The 12,085-nt window shown below is 49.8% G+C and overlaps 2 protein-coding genes across 6 annotated transcripts in view; one reads left to right on the top strand and one right to left on the bottom strand.

Moving 5' to 3' along the window:
- Positions 1-7,867, bottom strand: part of Chdh (choline dehydrogenase) — a 32,330-nt gene extending 24,463 nt beyond the window's left edge. Inside the window, exon 1 of one of the 4 annotated variants that reach the window (XM_063275132.1) lies at positions 7,377-7,867. The gene's annotated coding sequence lies outside the window, so the exon portion shown is untranslated. Of the gene's footprint in view, positions 1-6,604; positions 6,831-7,376 lie in introns of those variants that run through there. The other 3 variants (XM_063275130.1, NM_198731.3, XM_006252579.5) reach the window with 3 other exon arrangements.
- The window catches only part of Il17rb (interleukin 17 receptor B), a 13,697-nt gene continuing 8,559 nt past the window's right edge, over positions 6,948-12,085 (top strand). The window contains exons 1-4 of one of the 2 annotated variants that reach the window (NM_001415057.1): positions 6,948-7,105; positions 9,032-9,056; positions 9,756-9,896; positions 11,529-11,656. In NM_001415057.1, the coding sequence (NP_001401986.1) occupies positions 7,046-7,105; positions 9,032-9,056; positions 9,756-9,896; positions 11,529-11,656 (354 nt within the window). In that variant the 5' untranslated portion in view covers positions 6,948-7,045. Of the gene's footprint in view, positions 7,106-9,031; positions 9,057-9,755; positions 9,897-11,528; positions 11,661-12,085 lie in introns of both variants that reach the window. The other variant, NM_001107290.2, reaches the window with a different exon arrangement.

Genomic DNA, 12,085 nt, shown 5'->3' with positions numbered 1-12,085 from the left:
CCCTCTTGGGCTCACAGGACAATTAAATGCAGGATGAAATCCTGGGTTCTCTGCCTTCACGTGTGCGTGTCCTGCTTACTTCGGGTTGAGCTTCTGCTAGATTCTGCAGAGCTGTGTAAATGACTGGGGAGCGCGTCCATCCACTATCTGGTCCCCCAGAAGACTGGGGCAGAGAGATAAGTTAGTTACCCTGGATTCCACCACCAACAGAACCAATGGGGCAGAGCAACCCCAGAGGAGGGCAGTTGTCCCTGGGCGAGGCCATTGTCCCTGGGTGAGGCTGTGACCCGGATCGTTTTGTTTTCCCCTCAATCAGTAATCTTTAGACCACACTGCAGAATCAGAACAGAGACAATAACCAACCAGACCACACCTTCCTTACAACTGCACGCCTCTATTCTTTTTTTTTCTTTAAAAACTTTTATTTGTTCCTCTACAACAGAAGTAGAGTAGTGCAAGAAGCCTGTGCAACAGCGTGTGTCCATGGAGTGGGTCTCAGATCTCATCTTTTCCAAAGCGGGCTTCTTGTTGCAACCTTACTCCTGGGTTTTCCAAATCCAGCACAAACACCTCTGCTCTGTCTTCTCCTTCATAGCTGCTTCCTAAGACGGGCTTTCCTGTCTAGATTTGCGCTTGTCAAAGACCTGTCTTAGCAGCCTTCTTGTCCTCAATATCCATATAGATGCATCTTGCTAGTTCAGGGAAGTCACTGGGCTCTTTACCCAATCTCCCCAATGTGGCCACATGGATTCAACCTCCTCTCTCCGTTTTTCACCTCTCATCTCTAACTGACATACAGGGGTGTGTGGCTTAGCCTAGCCTGCTGGGGCCAGGCTTTTGCCCTAACACTTGGGTTACATTAAGAACAAAAGTTCCATAAAGCCTATGTGGTCTGAAGCCCAGTTCACCGGCCTACTACTTAATACCTGTTATTGAGCACCAAGCCACCTCCTCGTCCAATGAGAGTGGGTTGTGGGTCCGTAGTACCTGCCCTGCTTCAGGCCCTTCACGACTGTGATCAGGCCCCCAGCTTACATACATGCCATGCGCCCTTCTGACCTTCTGAATCTTTAGCCACAGGAGGTTCCAAGAAAGCAAGGAGAGCTGCTTAAAGGGGAACTCCCCAACTACTCCCCTGTAGTAAACGAAAACAGCTGTCACTGAACTCATGGCAGAAGCAAATCCTGTTAGAGGTTGCTTAGTGCCTGCAGCTCTAGGTTCTAGAATACACTCCCGAACACGGTGGTGGTGTTCCCCCTCAGGGAGGGGGTGGGGTGTGGGGGTGTCATGCAAAATAAAAATGCAAATATCAACTTATAAAACAAATGCGCTTGTACATGTCTTATACACTGGGGTTCCACGTTCAAGTCTCCGACTTCAGAATAGCGAAAGATGGTTTTGGTCAAGATCCTGGAGCTGTGGTCACAGCTCAGCCACACCTGGGAGACCGACTCTAGGGGGCTCAGTTTTTTGATTTATAAAACTGGACATGGGGCTGGAAAGACAACGGTTCAGTGGTTCAAGGCATTTGCTCTTCTTGTAGAGGACCTGGATTTAGGTCCCAGCGTCCACATGGTGGCTCACAACCACTCGTAGCTCTAGCTCCAGGGTGGGGACCGGTGCTCTCTCCTGGCCTCCATGGCACCAGGCATGCTTGCAGTGCATTTAAATACATTCAGGCAAAATCTCATACACGCAAGATAGAGGATACGTAAGTCTTTGAAATGGAAACAGCTATCTACCACATAGTTTCTTGTTTTTATGAGGGAAAAAGGAAAACTCGCAGAACACAGTGGAGCACACCTCTAATCCTGCCGCCTAGGAGGTCAAGGCTAAGGCAGGGGATTCATGATTTTGAGACTTTGCGGGATTTAAAATATTTTTTGCAGGATCTAAAATATTTAAAAATACAAAGCTCAAAGCACATTGAGATTTCACCCAGTTTATATGGTCTGATCCTCGCCCCCATTCTTACTTAACCTCATGCAAGTACCTTTTTTCTCTTCCAGGACATATAGAATGTGACCCTTAACTGCCACCAATAATAATATCAACTACAGGTTAACCCAACCATTGGTGATGGAAACCCAGATCATTCTGCCTTCTCTTTCCAACACAGTGCCAAGTGCCTTTCCTTGCATCCCCACCAGCCTGACTCTCATCTATATAATGAGGAGCTGAGGGTAGGAAATGGCTTCCCCATTTCTTCTGTGGTCTATACTTTTGGAAGCCCCGATGTGATAATAGAAACATGTAAATCAACACAAGTGTCCATGGTACAGAGTTCACATGCCAGAGGTCATGCCCTTGCTGGTTTCACCTCCTGGAATTGGCTGAGGTAGCATTAACACTGAACTATAATCACGGCTGAGTCTGGGGTTTTTCTATGCCCCTTGTTCTGGGCAGAGAACATATGGCGTTCTATGCTCAGGTTCAAGATCAAGGACTGGCAAGTCCTGGCTGACTCTCAGGGTTTCTGGCTCAAAGATAGCATTAAATTAGTCATGGACGAATCCAAGCAGCTGGAGTGGAACAGAGGGCAGAGGTAGCACCAGAGACTGGAATGCTCCAGTAGCTACTATGCCAGCTAGGGCTGCCCAAGGAGCCCTCCCTGGCAGGCAGCTGGCATTCACCAGAACCGGCTCCTTCTTCACGAGACAATGAATCCACTGTTAACTGCCCAGAGACTTGATTAACATTTGCAAAAAAAAAAAAAAAAAAAAAAAAAAACACAAAGTGGAAAATTCCACCTGTGTGGGCGGAAGCTAGACTCAACTGTACGTCAACAATCCTCACAGCCTTGCTCTCTCCAGGACGGATACAGCAGAGTAACAAAGATCAAGGGTCCAAGAGAATTTTTCCATTTGAGAACATGGAGACATTAGAATAAAAAAAAATTTTTTTTAATTGTCTCGTCTCCCCTGCTTTAAATCTATGCAGCAAATTTAAACCCATAAACTCGCTTTCCCACTCTGGTTTCTTCTGAGTTTCCTGATGGCTCCGTTAGAGTGACAGAGGTAATGCCAGTTCCATGTTATATGTGCCTGGGGAAACTGAGGTGGCAAGAGACCAAGAGCTTTGGCCATGGCCAAGGGATAGCAAGTGAGTCATAGAGCCAGGAAACCCGGCTGGAGTCTCAGCTGCAGTGGCCACACAGACCTGCTGGAAGTCTGGGGGATGGACGAAGTCATCTTCCAGGCCTGGACCACACTGTGACCTTCTCCTACACGATGGAAGAAATCCAAAGCAATCTTCCCAGGGGTGCAGGCTTCGGCATGGCCTTGGAGGAAGGCATGTGCTGGTTTACTCACTCATTCTGAGATTTCAGGAGCAGCCTCCCCCCTGGACATGAAGACTTTGCTGAGCCAGGCGGCTCCGGTAGCCCTGCAGACTGAGTGCATGACTAAGGGCAACCCGGGGAGAATCTCTAAGGATCGCTCCCTTCAGATTCCAGACACCTCTTCACTATGACGGCCCGCTCATTTAGTTGTACAGGAGAGGCAACTGAGCCTCTGAGGAGAGCGGCGGTGGCTTGCCTTACATCCAGAAGAAGAAGCTAAGCCCTCTTCGGTGGCCCTGCCTGCCACACCCACTCCAGTGGAGTCTCTGTGACGAGAAGCTCTTGTGCGTCGTTTCTGTCCAGACAGAGGCATGTGCCTGGAATGGCTTCCCTCCTGGAGGTCCTGGCCGTCTCCCCTACAAATAGATGATGACTGGGGTCTATGCTTGCCGTGGAGGTGCCTTCTGTATTCTAGCCTTGGTGATCTTAGCAACTTTAAGCCTGTCAACAATATCTGATTTTAAGAGCATAGCAGTGTGGGAAGATGGTCATGTACCTTTAGATGTCTCAGGAACTGAAAGTTCAGAGACGGAAACGTCTCACACCATCATGATCCCGACGAACTCAACGGCTGCGATGAATTCAACTGCTACACCCATTAGTTCCCAGCAAATAGGAGAGAAATTAATTGCAGTCACTAACAACATGACTGTTCCAGAAAAGCCTCCCCCCCCCTTTTTGGATAAGTTTTGTTTAGCATGATTCAGAATAGTGACGTTTCTTTTAGAAAGATCATGGATAAGTTCCAACAAGTTGAACAAACTTTTTTTTTTTTTTGGTTCTTTTTTTCCGGAGCTGGGGACCGAACCCAGGGCCTTGTGCTTCCTAGGTAAGCGCTCTACCACTGAGCTAAATCCCCAGCCCCTAAGTTGAACAAACTTATCAAGAGTTAACTAGAAGGAAAAGAGAAACTAACATTGAGCAAGAAATGAACAAAATTATAGAATGGTTACAAAAGTTTCCATTTTATTCTGAGGGGCCATAAATATAGAGTTTAAACTTTATTACAACAAAGGTAAATGTTGAATGCATACCTGGTGCCCACGAGCCTGGCAGTATAACTGCAGTTTTCTAAACTATTGTTTGCGGCTGAGAATTGTTTCCTAGACTGTACGTTCAGTTTTCCTCCTTGCAAGGGACATTTGGTGGGGTGATGAATAAGAGCTGAATGATCGCCAATTATGATGGACCTGTTCTAACTGCTTAAATCTATGCCAACAAGTAAAGCTTTTCACAACAGCACACACCTCGAGTTTGTGTCTGTCTGTCACGCCGAATCCGTTCTCTACCTGAAATTCAAGCCTTGGTCCCTCTGATGATACACTCTCCTGGGTGGTCTGTGGCACCTGCCTCTGGGCTTAGGCATCTAAGCAAGTGGGTCCGTTTCAGCTGGTCACCTTAGAGGCCCAATGTTCAGTGAACAAGGATCATTGTGGGGTGAGGAGGGCACTTGTGGCAGGGTGGAAAGTACTGAGGACAGGCAGCTACAGCCTCTTTGCCCAGGTATGACCCTGTCTATAGCTGCTGAGTCTTGCTTATATTTCCTTCCACTGCCCACGGGCCACAGGTACATGCCCTTGTCCCAGAGTCAGGGCAGTGTCATCTCTGAGCCTGTCATCACTGGCCTTGGAGGTGGGTTGGGGGACTTCACAGGCTGTGTCTGGAGGCTGTCCTAGCATCCTAGCCTGGGTATCCTCCCATAGCTTCTACCCCTTCCTACCCCCTTTCACCTGGTTCTTCCTCTCTCCTTTGCCACCAGCGATAAGAAACCCAGCTAGCTGTCCTGACCCATTTCTCAAAGCAAGCCAATCCAGTACCCAATTCCTTATGTTTGTCCCACCTTCCCTTGCCAATGTCAGGTGAGGTTACTCTAGGGTCTGTGTTCATCTAGAACTTTCCTGCCAGAGCTGAAACACCTTCTGCCCGCCTTTCTGCCTCAGGGGCCAAGAAATGGCTGACTCATATGCCTGTTCCTGGGCCTTAACTCTCAATCCCTGCTGTCCCAAAGCCCTAGCCTTTTGCCCTGAGGGTACTACAGCAGGGTGTGTTCTGTCAGAGCAGCCCCAATCCTGCCCAGGGATTGGCACTCAGCCGCTCACTGAATGAACACGTTGGCAATCAGTAGTGATTTGCTCAGCTGAGAGGGAGCGGTCCCCTACTTGTCTGCACAGCTCCACGGGTTGTTTTTCAAAACCAAAGACCGATTGCCATCTAAACATCTCGCCCTGTTCCTCGGCCCCATGGGACAAATTTCTCAGAGGGAAACTGGAAAGAGGCCATCTCCGCTTTGCTTTTGCATCAGGGCAGGCACTCTGGCCTTGCGTTCTGACCCAGCGTTCAGTTTCATGCCAAGAGCATACACCTTTGCACCCCGGTAGCAGGGAAGTGTTTACCGTTTCAGAAGGGCTGCTATGAAAGCTCAAAGTGTTCCCAGGAACCACTGGTTGAGTGAGGTGGAGTGAGGGCCCAGGATGGCCCAGTCCCAGGTGGGGGTGGGTCTACAGTTTCCTGTTGTCAATTTCCTTTCTCAGGAAACTATTCCTTGCAATCCCACAGAGGCTAGGAATTGAGCCTTTTCCAGGTGAATCAAAGCCAGAACCTTCACCTGAGTCTCACGGATGAATTTACTCTGAATCCCAGTTGGGCTTCAGCAAACACAGCTGCTTGACTCCACCCGACCTCTCCGCTGGGATAAGCAGGACTTCTGCCTGAGGGCTCCCTCCAATTCCATTCCGGGTCTAAGAGTTTGGTGATCCCAGCTCTACTACGGATGTATGAGGGGTCGAAGCAGCAGAATTCCAGGCTTCTGTAGCCCTTACTCTAACCCCAAACGATACTGGGCTATCCCCGTCTCAAGCCATTTTATCTCAAAAGGATGGTCCCTAGTTCGCCTTCCCAGAATTAAGGTCTGAGAGGCAGTGGAGAGAGTCCGGCAGATTTCATTCAGGCACCCAAATGTCAGAACCTCAGCTCGGAACCCACAGTGCTGAGACACCAGCTTCGGGACCCCAGATGTAACCGCCAGACCTCATTCTATAGAAATACACTTAACCAGAAAGCTTGAGGGGCCAGGGGTGGAGATTCCTATCACTATTACCTTGTAACTGTAAGTTCCTGTCACTGGTCGCTAGTTCTCTCAAAGAAGCCCAGAAGCTTTCAGTGGCTCGAATCCCTCCCCCCTTTCTTTCTGTGACTCTTTCTGGGTAAAGGAGGCTTCCGGTTCTCCCGATCCACCCAGCCTAAGACCCGAAGCTCGCTACTCACCCAAGACACCTCCGCACCTGGGCCGCAGAAGGATTGGAATCAGGAGCACCGACAAGGCGGTGGCCGCCGATCCTCGCCCGCTGCGCTTTAACTGGCGGACCCGGAGTGTCGCGTGCTCTCCTCGGCCCGGATGGGGCTGCTCTGTCTGGCTCCAGGCGCCTGACCTGCGGCACACACCTGTGCGCGGGGCTCGACACGCACCGCGCCTGTTGGAGCTTCTATCCTCCCCGGCTCGAGTCATTCGCACCCCGCCCATCCCCGCGAGCCCCGCGGGCGACAAGGCGGCCACTTTACTGTCTTGGGACCAGGCCAGCGCCCGCCCCGGCTAGGGCAGGGCAGTATTGTCGGAGGCGGAGCCCGGAGAGTTGCCGCGGGCTCCTGGATAAGAGGACCCTGGATCTCCCGCCCCAGCTCCGCGTGGTGGTGGGCGGTGGCCGGGCCATGTTGCTAGTGTTGCTGAGCCTGGCTGCTATGTGCAGGAGCGCCCTGTCCCGAGAGCCGGTAAGCATCCCCCTCCGCCGTGGGTACCCTTTCCCTCAGTTTCCATCCTTTCAGCTGAACCCCGATAAGCACCTGAAGACCTATCAGCTCGACTGTCGAGGAAATTGTCCGTGGACCGCCCTCAGAAAGAGACCAGTTTTGCACCCCTGAGATAACCACAATGGGATTTGAACTCGATTCCCATCCTAGAAGGTATCTGCGATCAGACTGCCTCCCCAGGGGCGCGAGGTTTAGAGCTGTCACAGGTGCCACCCTGGGCATTTGTGCTTACCTAGTCTTAGAATTCTCCTGAAAGAGGGGGGTGATACTCAACTCACACAGGTAGTGTGCCTCGTCTCCGGGTTCATGAGGACAAACAAGACGGTACTGCTTATATCTGTGCTTCCCACCTATTGGGTCGACAGCCAGCCGGCGTCTGTCTGCCTGCTTGCTTTTCCTTTCTGTCTAGGGCCATGTTGACTGCAGAAGGTAGGTATCTGTTCGTTCTTCTCCAGTCCTCATGAAAGAACCTTTCTGGTTATTCAAGAGGAAAAAGCTCATCCTCAACAAGGCATTTAGATGCAATCCCTGTCCCGTTCAAGGCGGCCTTGATGACTGTGGAAAGTCAAAGCTTGTTCATGGCGTCCTGACACCAGCAGCTGCTGTCCTTGCCCTCTGTGCAAAAGAACGGTCCTGGGGGCAGCTGTGGGGAAGACGGAATAAACTCTACTATGTGTAGAGCTGTTGCCTGGCTTTTTTTCTGCACCTTGTCTTGCTACCTTTCAACTAGATCTCGGTTCCTACAGGTGGCTCATTTGTTTAATAAGAGAATGTCACAAAACAAAGGACAATGGATGACTTCATCCAAACAGAATTTGCTCCATCAAAACCTTTGCTTCCTGCCTTCAGCCAAGGTTTTGGAAATGAGGGGGCTGAGATCCTAGAGTCCCTTGGGTTTGTCACATTGTGTCTTGCCACTGAAGATTACTGACAACTGGAATAAATGTTTTAGGCTAAATATGCTATTCTGGAACCAGACTATTCTTTTTTTTTTTTTTTTTTTAGAAATTAAACTTCAAAAGGTTTAGTACTGGCCTTTCGTAGACACTGATGAGTTTTTCTTTTTTGAAAGCTGTTTTAGAAAGATGAAATCACAGTCATGTCACCCTCCTGTTCCCCCGTTTTTCTAAGTAGCTGAGTCCTAGATCAGAAAAGAAATATGATATGAACTTGGGGGTGGGGGTGAGGGGATGTGGGCTGAAGTCATTGCTACCTACTTTCTTCTCTTTGCACAGTCAATTCTTTACTTGGAGAAATTAATATTACATTGTCCCCCAAACCAACAGTTAAGCATTAGACGGTAAAGGGGGGCCTTACTGTGGCCCTCAGTAATCTGAGGCAGGGAAAGCAAGCATGCTGGAGCCTACCTGGTCTTCAAGTGGATGAGCAGCTGCCAGGAAATCAGGCATGCTAATGGCCAAACCATGGTCCATCGCAGCTACAGTGGGGCAGCTTAATTCCCCTCAAGTTGTAAAGTGCAATCAAATGAGCTCCTTTCTTTCAAAAAAAACTTAAAAAGTTTTATTTGTGTGTGTGTGTGTGTTTGTGTGTGTATGTGTGTGTGTGTGTGTGTGTGTGTGTGTGTGTGCGCGCGCACACACACACTTTCGCCCCTCCCCTCAGAAACAAGAGACATTGGATTTCGGAGCTGGAGTTAGGGGCAGTTGTTGGGAGTTGCCTGATGTGAGAGCTGGAACCTAAATGCAGGTCCACTGCAGGAACAATATGTTCTTAACTGCTGAACCATCTCTCCAGCACATCTTTCTTTGAGAACTTGTCACTTGTGCACGCATCTAAGGAAAAAGATGGTGTTTTGCCTAATTTGGTAAATGAAGCATTGTGGTTTACTGGCTTCAACATGACGTCTGGTTTCTCTCTTTCCTGCAGACTATTCAGTGTGGCTCTGAGACAGGTGGGTGCATTAGAGAACTGGCGAGGTCACAGATGACCAGGCACAGCATGGTGTGTTGCCTTGTTAACTGACGGGAGTGAGGTTTTCAAGGCGGAACTTGAGGAGTAAGGATGTGTTTGAAATGGGCTGGCCTCCTGATGAATTAGCACACAGGCAGAGTGGGACTCATCATGCTAAGTGGGAGGCAGTACCTGCCACCCCACAGAGGGACAGAGGTTATGGTGTGAGATGGGGACATTACTGTTGGGAGTAGGCAGCGAATGTTTTACAGGTAGGTTCCTAACAAGGTAGACTTTGAAGAATGAGTTAATTTCGGCCAAGGATGCGATTTGGGAGAATGAGCCGGAAGGTCAGTAGCAGCAAAGTGAGGGCCTGAGAAAGCTGTCATAGTGAGGGCTAGATGGCTGGAGTCCTGGATGAGGCTTGGAGAAAGGAGGACTGGCATTAGTCACACACACACACACACACACACACACACACACACACACACACCACCACATGCTGTGTAGTTTGGGGCCATGAGGCTGAGAGAATTTATTTGGGTGCGTAAATCTGCCAGCATCCAGGAGTTTGGTTTTCCTTGGCAGAAGTGAGTTGTGAATGGACAGGTGATGGAACAGGAAAGATCACTTGGAGGAAGTAACTTCTGACTGGGCCCAAAACAGGAGTGTCATAGGAAGTCTTCTTGCCTCCTCCCAGGGCCATCTCCAGAGTGGATGGTCCAACATACACTCACTCCGGGAGACCTGAGGGACCTCCGAGTGGAACTTGTCAAGACAAGTGTGGCAACAGAGGAGTTTTCAATTCTGATGAACATAAGCTGGATACTCCGGGCAGACGGTAAGTTTTTGTCAGTCAACGTGTCTACTAAACTAGGAACACGAAGGACATAGGCCCCCATTAATTCCAGTCCTCGGCACACACCCCAGAAGTACATAGACATATACTATCCTAGGATGTGTACAGTAGCACTCTTCACAACAGCATCCAGATGACCAAGAACAGAAAGGAATCACAAAGGGGGAACTTTGGAAGTCAATACAGCAATGAGAAGTGTGTGTGTGTGTGTGTGTGTGTGTGTGTGTGTGTGTGTGTATAAAACAATATGGATGTCACAAACACGAGCAGCCAGCATACAATTAGCCATACATTTATCTGTAATCGTGCCTATGGTGGCACACGAAAGAACAAAATAAGTGGTTTGAGGTCAGGGTGGGGGTTTGGGAGCTACTCTGGGTCGGAAGTGACTCAAGGCACAGGCAGCTCTGAGTGGGGGGCAGCTCTTGGCTGAGTGTGTCAGTGTGCAAAGTCACTGATGAGCAAAGGCTTTCCTCAGTCATACTTCATGGAGGAGATGACTCCCCTCATTTTAGGAAAAGCTCTGCTTGGGTTACCTTCCTACATCTCAAATGGCGCCATCCAAGTCCTGGCATTTTCTCCTGATTACGTCGAAAGCACCATGCATGTTCCTTACGCGAGCCGATCCGGGGATCCCACTGCCTATGCTGGTGGTGTCTGTTTGCCGGCGTTGAGCTTGGTTTAGTCAAGAGTCCGTTTGCTCAGCACCTGGGACACTGAAACAGGAGGTTGCTACAATGTGAGGCCAATCTGGGCTGTAGACTATTAGTTCCAGGACAGCCTGGGCTACAGGGTGACACCTTGTCTCAAAAACTCAAGGAGGTTGTAGAAGGAGCCGAGAGAAGGGTCCCTTTGACATGGGAAACAAGTCAGTGATGGGCCTGCTTCATCAGCACGTTTTCAGCGTAATAGGAGAGGCAGCCAGGGATGTCCCAAAGCCACACTGGATTTATGTGAGTTGGGTGGGGCTGGAAGGACCAGGGCAGGGCCCCAGGAGACTCCTGTGAGATGCTACACACATCTCTGCCCCACATCAAGCAGGGTGAGGTCTTTGGTTGATGATGTTATGGACTTTATAAAGGGAACCTGGAAATATAGGGATGGGGGAACAGACAGACTAGAAAGTATGGTCTGTACAGGCATAGGGCAGTCAGAACAGGCACAGTTGGGTACTGGTGCTTAGCAAAAGCTAAAGCCTGGAGCATCCACTGATCCAGAAATAAGCAGTGTTTAGGACCCATTCATCCCATCCCGAGGCACACCTAAAAGAAGTACCCACATGGATGCACTGAAAGACACACAGCCTAGGGTATGTACAGACCCCAAGCAGTCCTCTCAGACCAGGGCAGAAGTATCACTAACCACAGGCACTTTGTGCAATTCAGGCCAGCCTAGAAGCAAGGGATCTTGGGCTTTGGAATATGAATTTGCACTTACTGCTGAAGAGCTGTAGGAAGTTCAAGCAGAATTCCCCCCCAAAGTTCCTAAAACCTTCACTCCGTCTGCACACTGGACACCATTGGACACACCAGCCGAGACAAGGCATTTACTGTTGAGTATATGTGAGCCACATGGGGCTAATGCAAGCAACCTCCCACTTCACTGTCTCTGCAGCCAGCATCCGCTTGTTGAAGGCCACCAAGATCTGCGTGAGTGGCAAAAACAACATGCATTCATACAGCTGCGTGAGGTGCAACTACACAGAGACCTTCCAAAGCCAGACCAGACCTTCCGGCGGCAAAGCAAGTACTTCTAGGCTGTCCTTGACAGACAGACCCTGGGTGTGGGGAGCACGAAAAGCACGCTTCGGAAAAGCCTGGTGATCCGGAGCAGAGCAGAGCAAGATGCCTGGCTCCAGACTCACTTAAGGCTCAGTGCCTGGGGAAGGCAGCATCTTTGAGACTCAATGCCCATCGACCGGAGGGGAGTTGAACTTAAATTGTATCCTGGCTCTAAAATGCCACACTTTCCTGATTCTGAGTTTTATCAGTAGATGGGCTGTGCCCATTCGCTACATAGCCATTGGCCAGAGACCTGTATCAGCTGGATGCTCCAATGAATGACAAAAGGAGGGGCGGGGCTCTCAAGCCTGACACCCCTCAGTTCAGTCCACAGGACCGACATGGTAGAGAGAACGATTCCTTTGAGTTGTCCAAATTCCCATGTGCACT

This window comes from Rattus norvegicus, chromosome 16 (assembly GCF_036323735.1).
Source record: "Rattus norvegicus strain BN/NHsdMcwi chromosome 16, GRCr8, whole genome shotgun sequence".
NCBI classification, from domain to species: domain Eukaryota; kingdom Metazoa; phylum Chordata; class Mammalia; order Rodentia; family Muridae; genus Rattus; species Rattus norvegicus.
The sequence above is the reverse complement of the archived record's forward strand: the minus strand, read 5'-3'. Positions and strand labels throughout refer to the sequence as shown.